This window comes from Myxine glutinosa, chromosome 1 (genome assembly GCF_964187855.1).
Source record: "Myxine glutinosa chromosome 1, kmMyxGlut1.1, whole genome shotgun sequence".
Taxonomy (NCBI): Eukaryota; Metazoa; Chordata; class Myxini; order Myxiniformes; family Myxinidae; genus Myxine; species Myxine glutinosa.
Genome location: NC_136261.1, coordinates 210,567,169 through 210,588,861, shown reverse-complemented (window position 1 = coordinate 210,588,861; position 21,693 = coordinate 210,567,169). Strand labels below are relative to the sequence as shown.

Genomic DNA, 21,693 nt, shown 5'->3' with positions numbered 1-21,693 from the left:
TTAAGAATTTCCAAATCTCCATATTGGGTCATTGAATTGGTTCACCAATCAAATTCTAGAAGTCGATTGTTTTTTTTTTTAGATCTAAAGGTCAAGGTCACATGAAATCCTCAATTTTCATCCGATATACTTGAAATTTGAACAGGGTTTGATTATTGGATCACAAAATTGGGACACCAATAAAATGCTGGAAGGCAATTGTTTTGAGGTCAAAAGTTCAAAGGTCTAGTTCACAAAATCATCAATTCCTATCTGACTTGAAATTTGAGCAGGGGTTACATATTGCGTCACTGAAGCCTATTGCTTTTGAGGTCAAAAGGTTAAAATCAACTACAATCGTCAATTTTTTTGTATTTGTAAGGTGTTTTTGTCATGCTTGCCATACAGAAGAAGAAGTCAAAATACAAAGTGGATGCAGAGGAGCTTTGCATTTTCAGATTCTTTCTAGTTCACTTTTAAATTTGTTTTCTCTGCAACCACGAGTGATTGACACAAAACTTCCAACATCAGAGGGCCTGCCCATGGAGAATTTTTAACAGATCTACACGATGGAAAATGGCCGGCCATCCAAAACGTACGTTTTCTGCAGGCATGGGTTGCGGGGTGTTTCACGTATCAGGAATAAATGGCCTCTACCTCGCTTCAATCAGCCTCAGCTGATTACCGGTTGCTGAGGGAATCTATCTCGGATATGAGAAAGACATTTTAAAGGAGATAAATGTAGGAGTAGTGGAAGTAAAGAAGCAGATAGGAAAGCTACGAGATGATGCAGCTGCATGACAAGATAGTACAGATCCAAGAATGTCAAGGGATCAGATCAGCATGATGTTACCTGATATCTTTAACCGCTCATTGGGGTCAGGACAAGAAACAGAGGATTGGAAACTTACATATATAACATTAAGAAAGGATCCAGAGAAGAAATAGAGAACTACAAACCTGTGGGTGAGGTTGTCCTTCAGTGATGGCAAGAGTATCCAGGACAAATATTCACTCACATGAATGTCAAATTATGACGAGGACAAGGATGCTTCATGAGAGGCAGGTAGTCTTCCTTGGGTCAAGCATCCATCTTGCAAAAAGTTTCTCAGGCTGTTTGGCAACAGTATTGCCTGCCGAATAGAAAGCTGATACTGAGTAAGTCCAAATAACTCATTGGGAAGTTCATCATATCATAAGACATTGGAATATGACAATAATACTTTGTTGGGGGGTGACTGGAAAGACACAGACCATTTACAACAATATTTTCTGGCTGGGATCGTATGTTGACAACACTGCAAAGGACGTGGAGCAGATTGGGATAACATGTCTTTGTACATCATTGAGAAAGCTGAAATTGCGAGATTCCGAAAATCGGATTGCGAAAGCCTGAGCAGCGTCGGCAAAGATGAATGTTGTTTGGAGGAGCGATCCATGCAGAGAACTGAAGGAACACTTCTTCTGCACCACAGTTGAGAATGTTCTCCTGTATGGAGCAGAAACTCGGACGATGGCCAATACTCTGTCCAAGCGGCTCGATGGTGTCGACACAAGACTACTGAGGGCATCACTCAACATTTCATGGAGAGCACACTGGACTAACAAACAGCTGTATGGAAAGATCCCCTGAGTATCGGAGTGACTACTCCAGAAACGTCTCAGGTTTAGTGGGCACTGCTGGAGAAGTGATCGAGAGATGGCCAAGATGGTACTTTTCTGGGAACCTTCTCATGGTCACCGCTCAAGAGGACGACCCGCTACAACCTACATCGATACACTGGAACACGACACCAAAATGAACAGGCGTGACCTCCCTGAAGCAATGGCGAGACGAGAACAATGAAAAAAGATTGTCTGTCGTGTCCGATCGAGATCGACCCAAAGATGATGATGACATTGTTATCGGGATTAACCATGATGATATCTATACTGCACAAATTGCTTACAAACGCTGATCTGGCGCTGACCATGGTCATTGAGATCGCCAACACTTGTATGCAGACAGATGAGAGCCTACATGCAATTTCTATGTCACAGACTGTCCATCGTGAACCGACAGTGAGAAAGGTAGTGAGTGAGTACAAGCAGAAGTGCCGAAAGTCTCAACCAGAAACTTCATTTTTACCTGAGCCTTCCTCAGAAGTGCTTGGAGAGCCCTAACCTGCTGGAGCTATGGTGGTGGACAAATAGCTCTCCGCTTCCGATATAACTGAACTTGCAATATTTGTGGAAAACGTGGGCATCTCGTTTGCTGCTGCCCACAATTGAAGAGTAGCTTGACCCACCACCTTGATGCTAACTCAGATTGTATGCCAACGTTGGTGATGCTGGCATGGGTGAACAACCAGGTGAGATGTAATATTTTGTGTTCTCTGTTGTTAATAAGAAAATGTCAGATGCACCCATTGTTTGTTGATTTTTAGACTGATGATGTCTATGTCAAAATGGAAGTGAACAATGGTGCCTGCAAGTCGACTATGAGCGAAAGCACATTCGCAACCTTGTATGCATCATTGGGTAAGACTCCAAAGTTCAAACACATTTCAACTGAGCTCAAAGGCTACATGAAGGAGACTGTACCTGTGATTGCACACATGCAAGTGCACCAAGGGATGCAACATAAACTGTTTCTGTGGGAGAAAAGGAAGTTCGCTGTTATATCGGGTGTCGCGATGCACTGGAACCAAAGAGAAGTGCAGTCGAGCAGGATACATGGCTCAGTTAGCTGATAGCAATGCCTCAAATGTTGATGATTTATAAGTTGTAATACATTTTCCAGGATACTTGCTGGAGTTACTGTCATCCACGTTATGACATTATGCTCTACTAGCACTCCAAATCTTTACAATGCAGGGTAATACATAAACTGTCCAGTAAGAGACGCACTGATTATGGATGTTTGCGAACAATTATTCATGTCTGTAACTATATTGATGACATGTTCTTTATCCAATAAATAATAGATCAAGAGTCAAAACCCACTTGATAAAATGGCAGTTGAAAAAGAAGATGTGTTTGTGTTACAATGCAAGACAGTTGAAAAAGAAGACGTGTTTGTGTTACAATGCAAGACAGTTGAAAAAGAAGACGTGTTTGTGTTACAATGCAAGACAGTTGAAAAAGAAGACGTGTTTGTGTTACAATGCAAGACAGTTGAAAAAGAAGACGTGTTTGTGTTACAATGCAAGACAGTTGAAAAAGAAGACGTGTTTGTGTTACAATGCAAGGCAGTTGAAAAAGAAGACGTGTTTGTGTTACAATGCAAGACAGTTGAAAAAGAAGACGTGTTTGTGTTACAATACAAGACAGTTGAAAAAGAAGACATGTTTGTGTTACAATGCAAGACAGTTGAAAAAGAAGATGTGTTTGTGTTACAATGCAAGGCAGTTGAAAAAGAAGACGTGTTTGTGTTACAATGCAAGACAGTTGAAAAAGAAGACGTGTTTGTGTTACAATGCAAGACAGTTGAAAAAGAAGACGTGTTTGTGTTACAATGCAAGACAGTTGAAAAAGAAGACGTGTTTGTGTTACAATACAAGACAGTTGAAAAAGAAGACGTGTTTGTGTTACAATGCAAGGCAGTTGAAAAAGAAGACGTGTTTGTGTTACAATGCAAGGCAGTTGAAAAAGAAGAGGTGTTTGTGTTACAATGCAAGGCAGTTGAAAAAGAAGACGTGTTTGTGTTACAATGCAAGACAGTTGAAAAAGAAGACGTGTTTGTGTTACAATGCAAGGCAGTTGAAAAAGAAGACGTGTTTGTGTTACAATGCAAGACAGTTGAAAAAGAAGACGTGTTTGTGTTACAATGCAAGACAGTTGAAAAAGAAGACGTGTTTGTGTTACAATGCAAGGCAGTTGAAAAAGAAGACGTGTTTGTGTTACAATGCAAGACAGTTGAAAAAGAAGACGTGTTTGTGTTACAATGCAAGACAGTTGAAAAAGAAGACGTGTTTGTGTTACAATGCAAGACAGTTGAAAAAGAAGACGTGTTTGTGTTACAATGCAAGGCAGTTGAAAAAGAAGACGTGTTTGTGTTACAATGCAAGACAGTTGAAAAAGAAGACGTGTTTGTGTTACAATGCAAGGCAGTTGAAAAAGAAGACGTGTTTGTGTTACAATGCAAGACAGTTGAAAAAGAAGACGTGTTTGTGTTACAATGCAAGGCAGTTGAAAAAGAAGACGTGTTTGTGTTACAATGCAAGACAGTTGAAAAAGAAGACGTGTTTGTGTTACAATGCAAGGCAGTTGAAAAAGAAGACGTGTTTGTGTTACAATGCAAGGCAGTTGAAAAAGAAGACGTGTTTGTGTTACAATGCAAGGCAGTTGAAAAAGAAGACGTTTTTGTGTTACAATGCAAGACAGTTGAAAAAGAAGACGTGTTTGTGTTACAATGCAAGACAGTTGAAAAAGAAGACGTGTTTGTGTTACAATGCAAGACAGTTGAAAAAGAAGACGTGTTTGTGTTACAATGCAAGACAGTTGAAAAAGAAGACGTGTTTGTGTTACAATGCAAGACAGTTGAAAAAGAAGACGTGTTTGTGTTACAATGCAAGACAGTTACAGTAGGATCCTAAGCTGACACCCTAGCCGCTAGCCCAACACCAGGGTTGTTTTGCAATACATGTAACTTATCAAAAAAAAATACATGTAATCATATAACCCAAAAATACAATACATGTAACCTAAAAAGGGCATAACTGTGAAAGAATGGTGAAACGCCCTGAAACTCGAACTTGGTCTGTAACTTATCATCATAAAGCCTTGTACCAAGTTTCAGTTGAATATGTTAATGGGTATGCGGAAAAAGGTTTGAAAATCCCCAGGTGGGACTAACAGACGGACAGACTGATGGAGAGCAAATCTATCGTCCCCTCCAGTGAAGCCGGTAGGGCACTAATAAGGAGGACTGAAATTTTGTGATTAAGGTGGCACATTTTGGCTAAAAGGAAAGGCGTACCTGCATATCTGATTTTCAGCCCCCAGTTAGGTAAAGCCCGGTTGAGGGTTGTATTTTGAGTCCTGTCAGTCTAACCATCCATACCTCCCTCCGTACGTCCTTCAGTAAAATGATTGGACGCATTTCTTTCATATTCAGTCCATGTATGCAATATTATTTGGACATAAGGCCTGTCAATTGATTTTGGGATTCGAGCATATTTATAGGACATAATTAAGATTTGTGTGGATTTATATAAAACAAATTTTCGGGAGAGAATAGTACAGGTTTGTATATACTTTCAGGAACCATTATTTATTTATACACACCTTACTATCTCCACGACCAGCACAAACTTTTAATTATTTATTTATTTATTTATATACACTTTACTATCTCTACCACTAACACTGACACATCTTTGATTTTATTTTTTTTCATATACAGTACTTTACCATCACCACAACCAACACACAACTGTGAATTGCTTATTTATTTATACAAGTACACCCAATTCCTGCAGGAGCAGCAGGAAGGGTCATGTTATTATCCTCTCTGGGATATATAGATTACAGTAGATCTAGGCTTAGGCTTCAACAATATCGGTGGTGTGTTCAGTTACCAGGTTTCTTGTAGAGTGCTCAACAAGTGGCTTAAGCATTTGAGCAAGCACTCCATTCAAAACCGTTGATAAGGAACAGCTGGCCTAGCAAGCTAACTTCTTGGTAACTGAACATACCCCGAGTTTCCTCCCTTTCAGTTTAGTGTTAAACAGCAGTAGTGACTGTTTAAAGGATAATCATACGTGTTTGTGGTGTTTTTACTCATACTTTTGTTATTAGATGCGGCCTTGGAAAAATTCTGCTATTCGATATATTTACACCTCAACACGGATTTCGCCCAAGGTGGAATTTCCCCTTGGGGATGGGAGGAAATTAAGTGTCTACAACCTCCATCGTGTGACCTATAGTCCTCCTGTCAAGCTTGGTTGAGATTCGACAAGTAATGACCGAATGTATTGCGGTAAGACAGACAGACAGACACCAAATTGCATATTTTAGTAGGATACACTTTACCATCCCCACTGTCGACACACATATTTAAATTCCATATTTATTTGATACACTTTACCATCTCCACTACCAACACAATTTTGAATTATTTATTTATATACATTTCACCATCACCGCTGCGGACATACCAGCTTTTATTATTTATTTATATTTTACCTTTCTACAAACCTTTATTGATTATTCATTTATTTCATTATTTAAATATAAAATCTCCACGTCCTATTTCAAAGGTGGAGGTGAAGCTGTGTCCTCGTTGAGAACTTGCATTCTTGGTTTTATGCCTTCCCTCCACCCTCCTCCCCCTCACCCCCCGAAGGTGGCCGGAGGCATTATGTTTTCAGGCGTTTAGGCGTTTCAACATTATGTTTCAGGTTTTCAGGCATTAGAACAGGCGGCCGTCGAGGAAAAAGAAATTAAAAGCGAAGAAATAGTTGAAATTGGGATTGGAGAGACGGCAGGGATAGGAATGGAATCAGAGAAAGTGATGGAATATGCCCAAAGTCTGTATTTGCATCCTGATGCCGTACTTATTAACCCCAATAAATATTTGCAGGTGTTGGAGCGAAGAAGAAGAATCCAGAAGGTGAGCCGGGTGATATATGGTGCAAAAAGATTTTCCGGGAGAGTGTTTGGCGCAAAAAGAATTTTCGCGCGGTTGGGATCGAGACAGCACCCGGGCGTTTGTGGAAGGTCCCTTGTGCGGGGTGTGAGAGAAAATGGTGCGCGTGTGCGAATGGCGCCGGAGCGAGAGTGTGATACCGAGTGCGAGAGCGAACGCACGTCGGAGTGTATGTGTGATAAATGCGACACAAAGAGTGAGAGCGATACAGAGTGTGGAAGTAGGAGTGAGTGTGACCAGGAGTGTGAGTCGGATGAGGAGCGTGTGCGAGGAGGCACACCTGAGATGGTTGTGGAGCGCATGATGGGGAGTGTTACAGGGGATGTAACGGAAGAGTGCACGCCCGTGGTGGTTACGGAGTACGTAACGGGGGAGAGTGCACTCGAGGAGTGCGTGAGCATTATGAGTGTGCCTGAGTGTGTAGGTGCGAGTAGGGAAGAGAATGCACGAGGAAAAAGTTCAATAATGGAATGCCTGGAATGCATGAAGTGTATGGAAGGCCAGAGGACGACTTGGTGTGCGAATGTGAGTGTAAAAGGGGTCGCGTATGCGTGTGAGCATGCAAGTCGAGCATCGACGCGGACAGGGTTAGCGTCTAGCCCGCCATATAGCCGACGCGAGTTCTCGGTCCGTGCCGGGCTTTGTGTGCAGCGGGAACCGGCGGGTGTCGTAGCCGCGGCGGTTTTGAAAGAACCGCCGTGCACGATCCGCGCCGGGCCCCGCCCTGCACGGTCGAATCCGCGCTTTGCCAGGCAAAGCCGGCAGCCCGGTTCGAGGGGAAGGAGAAGGGGTCGGGGCGGTGCCCCCTCGCGGTGGCTGCGCTCCGGCCGGGCAAGGTTGGGCCATCGCGCTTGGGAGTGCAAGGCCTTGCGCCGGGATGGTGCTTGGAGCCTTGGTCCGAGTATGCCTCCTCCCCAGAATCGATGCCGGAGGGACCCAACCAACAGTAGACCAACCATCCGCACAGATAGCCGGCTTTTCGAAATCGAGCTATGGAAATGTATTTCCCGCACCGAGGCTCGTAGTGTATTGGACTGATCGTAGTAGTAATGGCGATAGTGATGGCGAATGGTAGTTTTACCATTCACCTCACATCACTTTTTGGGGGCACATGAGCTATAGGTTTATGGGGTGGCTGTGTAAACTAGCCCGGGAGGGTTAGGTTATTGATAGAATCTAGAGATGACCATAGGTAACGTTAGATTTAAGTAGTGACATTGATACCGGTAGAGTGGACATAGAGAGATTAGGTTGGTTGATAATGACGTGGGATGTGCAATAGTATAAGCGGTGACAGGGAAGCACTAAGTTAGAGGGAAAACCAGATAGTTTAAATGATGCTGTGTGTATGAGCTTTAAGGTTTGGATGAAATAAGGAATTGTGAGGCAATGGTTTGGAGAAGTGAAAGTGTATTGAGCAGAGTATTGTGAAAGGTGTGATTGTGCATTGAGTGATTGACTTGCATGGTGGCAAGTGAGAATGGTTGTGTGGAATCAATGGTGTGGAGTGAGTGGAGTGTGGAATGAGTAGTGTGGAGTGTATGGTGCGAAAGAGTGAATGGGGGAAGGAAGGACCCCCCCCCTTCACGAGTACCCGGGGAGGGTAGTTTAAAAGTAGGTAGAGGGAGTAGGTAAATTTGGTGGATATTGACATCTGTGGTGCGAGAGTAGCAGAGCACTGCTTTGATTGGTGCATGAGTAAAGTGGAATGGGTGGGCGTGTGGCTGAATTCGTAGTTATGGTCATTGCCTACCATAATTTCCCACCTGGTGTCCGGAGTAACCAATTCCCTTGGGGTTTCAACTGCATGCGGTTGGAATCCCTTGGGAGTTATGCTTGGAACGATGCCAGTTGGAGGTTATGGTCCTTGTCCGTGACATTACCTCACCAACTCCTTCGGAGCTTCAGCTGCATGCGGCTCCAGTTCCTTGGGGGTTGTGGTAGTTGCGTGACCATTTTTAGTTGAGCACTCCGCCACTGGTATTCTGTCGGCCAGGTGAGGCCGCAGGTAGGCCCTGGCCAGGTAGAGTTGTGTTAGTGTTCAATGGGGCCCGAGGATCCTATGGAGAGGACCCGGGTAGCCCGACGCCAGAGAGGGCGGTAGTGGGGTGAGAGAGCCAGAGGGCCTTCCCCAGGTTAGGGTGAGGAGCAGGTAAGCTCGGGTGGCGACGTACAGTGGCGGAGGTGCGCAGGTAAGTTAGACCTGCTAGGGGAGCCACACGACCCAGCCCCGAAATTGTGCGAGGGCACAGGGTGAAGAATCGGGGGAGTGGGACCCCAAATTGGTGAGCGCCACAGTATGTTCAATGGGAGGTCGGTTCTTAGAACCACATAGAGTAAAGATGGCCAATGGTTTGGCAGGGAAGGACCGCGGGTCGTGTAAAGTGTGTTAATGTCAGTTAGAAGGTATAGTTTAGGATGAAAGTCTCTTCGCACCATCCGCATCCACTCACCTGAGGTGAGAAGACTCCACACCGATTTTTGAGCAAATGTTTGGTTGGTTGTAAGATGCATCATGACGTGGGGGGGGACATTGTTCATGGTTCCATCTCTCTCTCCTTAGGAGGGATTGATGAGGAATTGGGATTGGTGGCAAATTTGGTTTAGAGGGATTGATGACGAATTTAGAATTAGGGGAGATATGGGGAAGACAGGGCGTAGCGACGGATTTGTAAATGGTGTAGATACGGGGAGGGGCAAGGGGTAGTGTAGGTGACATGGGGGGGGGGGGTGACGAACGTTAGGGACGAGCTTTCTTAGCTCGCTCTCCCGCGCCCTTCATGCCACATTGCCTTGTTATTGTGTGTACCCTTGCGCCCTTACCCATCGCTAACTCTGCTTTGTCTTCCTATCCCACCCATGGACCGTGGTCTTTGGGTAGAGAGGGGAAAGTGTGCAGGCGTCGTAGTTGTGCCCCGCACCCTCGCTGCCTGCCTGCCTGGACCGGTACACCACCTATGGACCACACATTTGTGGCCAAGACCACTTTATGGACCACACGTTTTTGTGGCCGAGTACCACTTTATGGACCACACGTCTGTGGCATGGCATCTCTGCTGGAAATCTTGCTTGCGGACCATGGTGAAGGTGGCACCTATACCAAGCAGGTGGACCACCTTAGTTGGCCCCTGCTGGCCTTAATAAAAAAATTTTTAAAAAGTGGACGTGTTTTGTGCCCTTTTTGTTTCATTGACCAAATAGGCAGCAAGCAAGGAAAACGCCCAGAAACATCGGCCCAGCAGCCATCGGCCCACCTGAGAAGACGCCAGATCATTTACTTATTGAAATGTATGACTGTGCACTTGATAGTGCTTTTTGTGCATAGTGGTGTTTTTGTGCTTTGTGGTGCACTGCAATATCAATTGTGCATCTCTGAGCATGTGGGTATGGTGTATCGGTACAGTGCAGTGCATGACCTTTCCTCTTTTTAAACCATCTGCTTTTTGTCTCCCAAAAGACAGGTCCTGGGTTTTAGTGTAAATAATCCAAATAGTAGTACTAGTCTTTGTAAATAATGCTCCCCACCGTAAATGTTTAGTTTGAAAATTAATTCCGAATTCGGTTATTCTGTGGGCGTGAGTCAGTTAGGTAGAATGCAACGCAGCAGGCGGGACATATCTACTTTTAAACATGTCGCACTCAGGGTGAGGTTAAAAGTAAAGGGTAACCACACCTAAGTGTCACATAAAATGGTAAAAGATATCCCTTAGTTTGACTGTTCAGTTTGACTTCTGTTTCCAATAGTTTGACTCTGCGTTGCATTAATCAAATAACATAGGCCCCTTTTCAAATCCCGTTCATTTTGCGGCTTACCTCCCTCCAAATTGTGTTCCCTTGCTTGCCAGCAGCATTCGCTGCCTGGCTCAAACGCCATTAACCATGTGGTCAGAGCGGATAAAAAGGGGGAGGAGTTGTCGGGGCGAGGCGTGGCCCCAGCATCGTGTCACGAAGGGAGGAGCCGGTGAACCCTCGCGACCAATCAGGGCCGAGGCGTGTTCATCGGTAGGCGGATCTAAGCGCACGCGGTTTGATTTGGAAGGCGCATAATATAAGCGCCGTGGCGGACTACTTCCAGAGGAGAGGAGAGAAGAGAGAGAGGGGACTGTCGATTGCATGATCACGGACTGCGCAAGGCGCGATCGATTGTATTGAACTGCGCATACGGCCTTGCGAAGGTCTACCCCCCCCACCCCCCGCCATATATAAGGTCCGAGAGCGCGCCAACGGTACGCGCTCGCTGCTGCCCAGGTTCTCGCCACGGTACGAGCTGACACCTGGAGCCGGACCTCAACGCCTGAACCATCTGCCCGGACCTTCCTCCCCTGCCATCTGCCTGGACCTTCTCCTCCTACCACTACCCTCCCATGTAAGTCTGTCTGTATTGTCCTATGCCTGTTATTTAAGACTGTATAAGCTTTCCCTGTGTCCTTTTGCTCTTCTTGTACATGCCCTTCTTTCGTTTCCTCTTTTATTAGTGTAGTAATAAATCATATTTGTTCTTCCTACCCTCTGATTTCCTCTCATTCGATCGCTTTCGTCTTTTCCTCAATTGAGTACCGGTGGCACGATTTCAGAACCGCTCAGAATCTGGTTAGTCTTTTTGCTAATGGCCCGAGTCGCAGCCCGCTTCGCTCGGCGTATTCATTAACGCTGCGGCCCGGGTGGGAGTTATCTCCTCGCTTTACGGCCAGGGGTAGCACTCAGGTATTCGGGACCTTATTGACCAATCACCCTGGCTACTCCCGACCGGAAGTGACGTCATAATTTCCAGGACTGGGGGATCGGCCAGTTTGAAAGACAAGGGGATAAACCCCTCCCCCCCCCCTCCCTGGCCGTAAAGCCAGGGGGGGGGGGGTTAATCTCGACCCCCGGATCCGCAACAATATATATATATATATGTGTGCGCCGCATGTGCATCTGTATATGTGTGTGTGTGTGTGTGTGTGTGTGTGTGTGTGTGTGTGTGTGTGTGTGTGTGTGTGTGTGTGTGTGTGTGTGTGTGTGTGTGTGTGTGTGTGTGTAAAGTTGAAGTTGAAGTTATACATAAAGTTGAAGTCAAAGGTATACATAAAGTTGAAGTCAAAGTTGTACATAAAGGAGAATTCACATTTATGTATCACGAATTCACAGTAGAATTCAGTTGTACATAGAGTTGAAGAATAAACTTCACACCTCTGTAATGCATAACGTTGAAGAGGAAGAAGTCAAATACAGAACGAGATACATGAGTTCTACATTGAAACACCATGGCAAAATCACTGTCATGTAAATAAAACGAATTAAAATCAAAGCGTACACTTGCTTTTTCTGTGCCCTTACCTCATAATGTTATTGAGTTTTAAGATAAAACTGGCCAGATTCGTTCATAAGACACAATGTACACAGTTCGATTGTTGTCTGTGTAACTGCAATGCCCTCGTGATTCTGGTTGTTCCCATGAAAACAAATCCGTTTCACAATTGTGTAACTTCCCACATTTCAAAGACTTCTGAGTTTTAAAGGACTTTCCCTCTTACAGACGTCCTTGTTTGTGCAGCACGATCGACAGCTGGTTACTGTTCCTGTTCTCATGGCAGATGTCTTCTGAGAAACTCGGCGACAATGTACGACAATGTGAGTTTATCTGTAATATATACATATATATATATATATTTATGTATACGCCAGCAGATAACCTGGTTCCACTGGGCTGTGGTAAGGGAATTTGTCCCCAATTAAGTGTGGAATATATAGGGAGTTTGCTCGGAATGTCAATTGACAGCATAATGACATGGATCCATGGAAATATATAGTGTGACTTCAATCCTTAACCCCCTTCCCTTCCCAACCTCAAGTCCTCAACCCCCACTCCAATCCACTCCCCACCCCAGGTGGACAGTTCCACAATCCTTCTTCTAGTCTCAAATCCCCCCCCCCCCCCTTAGGCTTCAACCCCACAACCCCCATAGCCTCAACCCCCCTCCTTTCCCCACTTCCCCACTGCCCATTAATCTTCCCCTTCCACTCCAACTCCTTATCCTGCCACTCCCCCTCTCTTCTTCAAGTCCTCAACTCCCCCCCCCCCCCCACCACCCTCCCCACCTCAGGTCCGCAGCTGCCCCTCTCTTCCTCCAATCCTCAGCTCCCCTCCCCCCTTTTCCAACTCTGTCCCGTCTCTGCCACTCCTTCCCACTCTCCAACTCTCTGTCCTCCACTCCCCCTTTCTTCTTTAAGTCCTCAAACCCCAAACCCCTCCCAACTCCAGGTCCACATCATAGTTATTAACTGTTAAAAATGCTAAGGTTTCTCAGGGAAGTAAATCGACGAAAAGGAAATTATTCGTTGAACGGACGACTGAATAATTTGTGGTTGTTTTAGTTTTTACTTCTGGTTGTTGTGTGGACCAACGACTCAGTGCCTATCCCCACCAGTGTGTGCAACAAAAATGCACACAACTGTAAATTGCGTGAATGTCAATATTTTAAAATCTCCAAATGCACTATCTGGATCCAAGAACTCTTAAATGAGGTATTGAAGGAGCTGTGTTCCCACGTAGTCGGAAGAATGGACTCGAAAAAAGCTGGAATTCGTCCGAGTTTCTTTATTGTCACAAAACAACTCGGGTACTCTGAAAAGCCCGTTTATCAGGCAACAATATATATACACACATTATCCCGGAGCGTTTGCCCGGGAAAGGCGAGAGGGGGCGTGGCCGGGCGTCCTGTCCGTGGGCGGGCATGCCCGGGCATGCCCGGGCGTCCCGGACGCGGCCTGGCAAGTCGAGAGCGGGCATGCCCGGGCGTCCCGGCCGAGGCCTGGCAAGTTGAGCGCGGGCCTGCCCGGGCGTCCTGGACGAGCCCGGCATGGTGATCGCTCCGCGTCCTTGGTAGGTGCAAGGCGATTGTGTAAACCCAGCGGTAGCCGCTACAGTATCATCCAGCATTTTACATGCTATGGTTATGATGTTTACCCCGTTCAGACACAATCATGCAACTTGCATTCGTATATAGAACTAGTATATAACCCGATTCCACCGGGCTGTTGTAAGGGAATTCGTTTCCAATGGAGTTTGACAGGAATGTCCATTGACAGCACAATGTCAGGGAGCCATGGAAAGCAACCCCCACCCAAAGCCTCAACCCCCCTTTCCCAACTCTATCCCTTCTCTGCCCTCCCACCGTCCCACCCCCACCCCCACTCCCAACTCCAAGTTCTCACCCCTTCCCCCTTTCCCCCTCCCCCCAATCCCACTCCCAACCTCCAAGTCCACAAATAGAAGAAAAGGAAATTATTCCTTGGATGGAATTTACGGAATAATTTGTGGTTATATTATTTATTACTTCTGGTAAGTGTGCGTACTAACCAGATTATACACCACCCATGAAACTTCGTGCTTCAACTCACACAAGGCATTGTCAGAGCATTCTTTTTTACACCTCTCATGTGCATGAAAATAAAGTGGAAGCATTAGTAAGGAGTCCCAAGTTTGGTTTGCAAATGTATTCATTCGCCAGCTGCACCGGTTAGTCCGCAATGGCCGTACCAAGTCAGCTAATCGGCTTAAGGCTGAGTGGCAGCAACTGACAAATGTGCCTGTATCCAGAAGGCGAGTCAACCAACGACTGGTTCAAGCAGGTTATCGTGCCAGGCGTCCCCTGAGAAAGCCACGCCTGACCAGACAACACAGCCAGCGCCGATTGCAGTGGGCCAGAGAGCAACGTCAATGGCAGCCAGGAAACTGGAATCACGTGACCTTCAGTGACGAGTCTATATTTCTGGTTTGTCGTCAAGATGGCCGCGTCCGAGTGCGCAGACAAGTGCATGAAGCCCACAACGAAGATTGTATAGTGCCACGAGTCCAAGCTGGAGGTGGTGGGGTGACCGTTTGGGCTGCTTTTCATGCAGGGGGCAAAACTGACCTGGTTGTTCTGAATGGAAACCTGAACCAGTTCAAGTACAGGGTCATTCTGGAAGAAACATTGCTTCCATTTGCTCGTGCAGCCTTTCGAGGAAACTTTGTCTTCCAAGATGACAATGCACGGCCTCATCGTGGTCGCATGATCCAACACTTTCTTGCTGACCGTGGTGTAGAGCATATGGAGTGGCCTGCCATGTCCCCGGATATGAATCCGATAGAGAACTTGTGGGCAGAATTAACGCATCAAATCGACAACTTGGACCAGCAGCCTACCTCTGTGTGTGAATTGCAGCAGACTATAGTCACTGCATGGCAAGCGATTCCTGTCCAAGTCTTGGCAAATCTCGTGAACAGCATGCCTCAACGTGCACGTGCTCTCATGAATGCTCGTGGGGGGTTACACGAAGTACTGAACTGTAATTTTACTGTCCGTAATCCCAGTCATAATTTAGCTTTTGTTTTTGTTGAAAAAAAATTTGGCTAATGTGCAAAATAAAGAGATACTTCTGGAAAACGTACAGAAGTTTAACACAGTACTGTTCGTGAATCGAGTTCGATATTAGTTTACATCACTTTCAAGGATCAATTTATTTGCTTCGAAATGTCAAATGTGGTTTTTGTTTCTTTTAAAGGTGACATTAACAAAATCTAGAATAATTTCAACATAATTCCAATGAACTTTTGGTTCTAAGTCATCTTGAAAAGTAAGTTCACCCCCACAAAAAAAATATTCCATATTAAATGCCAAGTCTGTGTATATTGTTACAGACGCGGCTTTTAGATGTTATATGGACCGAGCGGTGGTGTATTTAACCGCGTCCGAACAGTTACTCCCCGATTAAAACCCGATTTCACCCGACGTTGACCAGATCGCCCCACGGATATTCAATCGGGAAATCTCTAAAGCGATCGCAAGAGAATGAAAAAGAAGAAGAAGAATACGGAGGAAGAACAGATTTATTATACACACACAAGCAATATTTTAGAGCGACCAATATTATTTACAGCAATAGATGGAAAAGAGCAGTCACACAGTGCATTGTTAACTTATTCTATTTCATTTACTTAATCCCCAAGAAAAACGAGTAGGACAGGACGTTCACACTCACACGGTGGATATTGCAGGAAGGAATAGCTGAGGTGGACGCGTGGAGGAAGGCAAGGTCGGAGGCCGCAGCACCCCTCGCGGTTTTGGCGGGAAAACCTCCGTCGCGTATCCGCGGCCGTCACGCGCTGGCTCGGCACACCTGCTCCTCTTCCTGGGGTGGAGCCGTCTCCCTCCGTTCAGCGCGTCTCTCCAACGACAGGGGGGTATTGCAGGCAGGCAGGCAGGTAGGTAGGTAGGGCTTGCGGTGGATTGCGCTCCTCTTCCAGGTCATCCCCCAGCGTATCTCTCAAGGCCTCTCTCCAGTCATCTCTCATCTGGACTCAACTCGTAAAGCAGTCCCCTGCAGTCGCTTTTATCACCTCCAGCGAAATCAAGCCGCCGACTCCGAGGGCCCGCCTACCGGGTCACTCACCGCGGTGTTGATTGGCTGTTAGGGCTGGTTCACTCCTTCCCTCTTACGACGAGGTGGAGACACGCCTTTCTTCCCCAACCTTACCTCGTGGCCAATGGTGGTTTGAAGAAAACCAGCCAAAATGCGGAAGGCAATTGGAAGGGAGGTTTTGGGGAAATTGGAAGGGCCTACGCTTATTTTGTTTGATACAATGCAAAGTCAATCTAGTGGAAAACACATACTTAGCCTACATGGAATAAGGAAATACACTATTTAAAAGATATATCGTGACCTGCGTGTATGTTCTATGAAATTAATTAGGAGGACGGCTGCGACCATTATTTACATTACCAGGATGTTACCATACCAAAACCATACTCTTCACACCCGTTACCCTTCCTCCAAAATTGTTACACTCCTCAAAACCCGTTACACTTCTCAAAACCCGTTACACTTCTCAAAATCGTTACACTGCACCCTCCTTTCTTCAGGCACGTCCTCGGGCCTACTAGACTTAACTGAGTGTGACATGTAGGTGTAATTCCCTCTACAATTAACCTGACCCTGAGTGTGACAATTTTTAAAACACAAATAAGTATGTCCCCCTATTGCATTGCATCCTGTCTAACAGACTCAAGCCCACAGCTAACCGAATTACGGAATTATTCTGAAACTATACATTTACGGTGGGGAGCATTATTTACAATGACGTGATTTCTTATTTACAACGCAACCCAGGACCTGTGTGTTTTTTTCTTTTTCTTTTTAGGGAACAAGAGAAAGAAATTCCTGTTGGGAGGGAGGAGACAGCACGCATTGCATCGATGCACCAGTACCAATACCACCAAAGCACCCAAAAGCACCCAAACACCACAAAGCACCCAAAAAACACCATCCGGTGCGGTTACCATGGTTCATAATAAACACAACAAAACTACTGGTGGTGGTCTTCTCCTTCTCTGCTGGGCCGATGTTCTTCCCGACGTCTTCTGGCTTCATGCGGCCTATTTGGACATACTAAAAAAAACACAACTTGTGTCCATTTTTATTTAGGGCCTCAGGGGCCAACTAAGGGTGGTCCACCTGTTTGGCATAGGTGCCACCTTACCGAGGTCCGCAAGCAAGATTCCCTGGCCACTATGGCCGGTTTCCAACAGAGGTGCCCTGCCCCAGAACCTGGGGTCCATCAAGTGGTACTTGGCCGCAGAACAGCGGTCCATAAAGTGGTACATCAACGCAATGCATGCTGGTTCTGGGAATCTCGGGCGCACAATGGCCACCTCACGCACGCTCCCATCGGCACCCAATGGCGCACAGGTCATGTGGGAGACAAAAGAAAGACAATTGAGCGAGGGGTAAGGTCACAAGGGTACACGTCAATAAGGCAATGCAAGGTGAAATGCGTACGGAGGGCGAAGTGAGAAAGCTCGTCCCTACCGTACGTCACCCCCCTGTCACCTACCCTACCCTTGTTCTCACCCCATATGTACAAAAATCTACACATTTACAAATTCGTCACTACTGTCACGTCTTCCCCATATTTCCCTTATACCAAATTCGTCACCACAATCCCTCTACTTCAAAATTTGCCATCATCAAATTCATCATCAATCCTCATAAGGAGGCAGAGATGGAACATCAAAGCACAATGTCACACCCACGTCATGATGCGTCTCACAACCCAAACATTTGCATCATAAAAAATAATCAAAACATGGCATGGTGTGGAGTACCTGTCACCTCAGGTGAGTGGATGCAGATGGTGTGAGGAGATCCTTCATCCTAACTATCCTCTAAATGACTTTAACACACTTTACACTACCCGGGGTCTTTCCCTGCCAATCCATTGGCAATCTTACTCTATGTGGTTTTAAAAACCAATTCCCATTGACCAAACTGTGGTGCTTTTCAATTTGGGGTCTCACTCCCCCGATTCATCTCCCGGTGCCCTCGCACAATTTCTGGGCTGCGACGTGTACCTCTCCCAACAGGTCTACCCACCTGCACACCTCCACCACTGTAGTTGCCACCCGAGCTTACCTAGCTCCTCACCCTAACCTAACTAACTGGGGAAGACCCCTCTTGGCTCTGTCACCCCTTGGTGCCCTCTGGCACTGGGCTACCCGGGTCCGTCCTCCGGATCCTCGGGCCCCATCCACAACAACTACTACCGGCTCCCAGAGCCCACCTGCGGCCTCACCTGGCCGACATCCTCACAGTGGTGGAGTGCCCAAACCAACTACACACACTAACAGGCTACACGCCCAGCCATTTCCACAACACCAACGCACCCATCCACATACCATTCTGTCACCCGCACCACAGATGCCAATATCCAACTACAATTTACCTATACCCTCTACCTAACACTTACACTACCCGCCCCGGGTATCCGTGATGGGGGTCCACTCTTCCCCCATTCACACCTTCGCACCATCCACTCCACTCCACAATTTCCACCATACTCACTCCACGACCATCCATTCCAATACTCCATACCATTTATTCCATACACCTGTCTTTCATTCACCTGTCGTTGCACACCTGTGCAATCATACCTGGTGCCACCTGCACCCTCCTTTCTTCCTGGACCATTTGGTCAACACAACACGCAATCACCACTACTCCCTCATACACTGCTCCATTCACCTGTCAGTTGCACACCTGTGCAATCACACCTGTTCCATTCTCACCTGTTCAATCCTCACACACACGGCATCATCTCAGCTAACTACTCCCCTCTGAAACTTGCGCTTCCCAGTCGTCCCTTTAAACTATTGCGCTCCCACGTCATTATAATCCACACTAATCTACCTGCGTCCCCACTACAGGTATCAGTCACTAACTAACCTTATCGTTACCTAAGGTCATCTTCGCTAGATCCCTATCATTATCCAAGCCCTCCCTGGCTCGTTTTCACTGCCATAAACCCCATAATCTATAGCGCATTTGCCCCCACCTGTGAGGGATGGTGGATTTGCCATCCCACCACATCGGGGGTCTCTCACTACCAATTTCGCTCGTCCAAATCCAACAATTCAAAAATTTTCCATTTACTGCCAATTCTATTCACTTTTCTAAATTTCGTTTCAAATCACTACTATCACTATCACCATCACCCGTCTACTTATTACATCCTCTCGGTGCGCCAATTCACATCTACAGCCCGGCTTCGTACAGCCGAGCAATGAACGCGGCTCGTTTTTTTGCCAGCGGCTGGATACGTCCCGCATTCGGGGCAGGGACGGAGGCTTACCCGGGCCGAGATCCCATGCACCACTTCGGCGTGGAGCCATCCAATGTCCCGATCTCGACCTGCCGGCACGTCTCAATAGAAAGTGGTCGCCATGACGACCCTTCCTATCGAGCTGCCCGCTCCGCCTTGTGGAGCCCGGACGCGGCCGCTCCACGCGAGGCCCAGCGTGGATCGCGCACGGCGGTCCTTTCGAACCCGCCGTGGCTCGGATCTCCGCTGGTTCTCGCGGCACGCGAAGCCCGGCACGCACCGAGGGCCCGATCCGGCTAAAAGTCGACCTAACCTTTAACCCGGTTACCGTCGACGCTTCACCTGCAGGCTTACATGCATACGCTACCTCTTTCTTGCTCATACATGCAGCCGTTCCCATTCTCCTCGTACCTTTTCTTTCACACCTCGGTACACTCACTCCGCTCACCGACTTGGTCACACACCTGACCACCGAACACTTTGGCACACATTCGTTGCTCGCACACCTCACCAATACACCGCTTCGCGCCCCCTCCTCGGTCACCTCCTTTGTGACAATCACAGGTGTGCTCTCACCCGCACACCCAACCACGTGTCTCACTACCAATTCCAGCGTGCATTCCCACTCACGCTCTACCATTCCAGGTGTGCATCCTTCCATCCCAGGTGTACATCCTCGCTCACCTATCACAACCAGCTCACGCTCCGTTTCACTCTCACTACTCTCACCTCCACTCTCAGTCGCGCACTCACCCTTACTCTTGACAGCATGCGCTTTCCCCATGCACCCGTCCGTTACACACCTTTCTCGCGCATCCTCCCGCGCACACTTCTTCGTTACTTCCTCCGTAACACTCACCACAGGCATGCATTCTCCCTTACTCTTGACAGCATGCGCTTTCCCCATGCACCCGTCCGTTACACACCTTTCTCGCGCGTCCTCCCGCGCACACTTTTTCGTTACTTCCTCCGTAACACTCACCACACCGCGCTTCCCTGTGCTCCCTCGCACACGCGCTTTGACCAATTCACTCTTGACGGCACACTCACTCCTCGGCGTGCACTTTTTCCTCACACACCCCATGGTCGGACATTCTCGCACACCCCTTTTTTCGCACACCTGTCCTGTCACACACCTCACCAACGGCCTTTCACGAACACCCGGATCCAAACCAATCCCCAAGCCGACTGAATCTCCCCTCACATCATGTACATTGCCACTCACCTCCGTACCTCGTCGCACCTTCTCTGCCACCTGCAAACTTTTTATTTGGTTAGTGAGCACCGCATCATGATTTGAACACAGACCTTGTACACATTCCATCACCTCCTCCCGGATTTCTCTCTTAGTTTCTGTCCGTCCCTTCTTAATTTCACTCACCTCTTCTCCCACTTCCTCTAATTTTTGTTTAACCTCTTTTATTTCCCGGTGCGTCTCCTCAAGTTCGTCCTCTAAGGCTACCGTGACCGTTTCTACGTGCGTCCTTACCTCCCGGTCCTTTGTCTCCATTGCTTCTGTCACCTCTTCCACCCTCATTGTCAGTTCCTCCCGTACCATCTGACATTGCCTCTGCGTCGCTATTAATTCGTTTTTAATTTCTTTTTGTGTCGCCTTTAACCCTCCTAGTACCGCCGTGTTCTTTTGAACCTGCTCCACTAACTTAGTTTGTCCCTCTGTCAGCTGCTCCACCTCCTCCGTCAGATCTTCTATTCCCCCTTGTAACTTTGCCGTATTATTTCTCACCTCTTTCTCGATACGCTTTTCGCCTCGCTTTACCTCCTCGCGTAGCCCCGAGACCTCCTCACTCATCCCTCTTCGTATTTCCTCCATCTGGTTCCCCATCTGTTCGATTTCCCGGGCGGATTGTTCCCCTATTTCCCGCAATTTGTCCTCCATCCTATTTTCTAACCCCATTAACCCATTTTTCACCCCCTCTAACTGATTCTCTTGAGCGGCCATTCTGTTTTCTACCCCCATTAACCCATTTTTCACCCCTTCTATCCCATTGTCTAATCCCTCAAATTTCTTGTCTAACTCCTTAAAATTATTGTCTAACCCCTCAAATTTCTTGTCTAACTCCTTACCGGTACCCCTCGCTTCGTCCCTCATTACCCCCATTTGGCCCTCCAATCGCTCACCCTGAGCATCCATCCGGTTCCCCATTTGTCCCATTTTGGCTTCTAGCCTGTCCATAAGGGCCCCCATTTTTCTGCTTTCCATTTTCTCACTATCGTTATTTTTCTGCATTTCCACCATGAATTGGGTCATGAAGGCTTGCATTTGGGTCGCGCTCATTGGTTCCGCGACCGTGGCCTCCTCAACCACGTGCGCGAGGGCGCCATTTTGTGCGTCTGAAACCTCCGCAACCACATTGCCATTTTTCTCCTCCTCCCTTTCCTCCACATACATTTCCCCGAGGTCCTGGGTCGATTCCACCCTGTCTATCTCTCCCACCGACAT

General features: G+C 47.1%; 1 protein-coding gene across 1 annotated transcript in view; it reads left to right on the top strand.

Annotated features, from left to right (window-relative positions):
- The first annotated feature begins 5,553 nt into the window (after positions 1-5,553).
- The window catches only part of LOC144888223 (C-X-C chemokine receptor type 2-like), a 44,226-nt gene continuing 28,086 nt past the window's right edge, over positions 5,554-21,693 (top strand). Inside the window, exons 1-2 of the mRNA XM_078783003.1 lie at positions 5,554-5,941; positions 12,147-12,223. Coding sequence (XP_078639129.1) covers positions 5,932-5,941; positions 12,147-12,223 — 87 coding nt within the window. The 5' untranslated portion in view covers positions 5,554-5,931. The remainder of the gene's footprint in view (positions 5,942-12,146; positions 12,224-21,693) is intronic.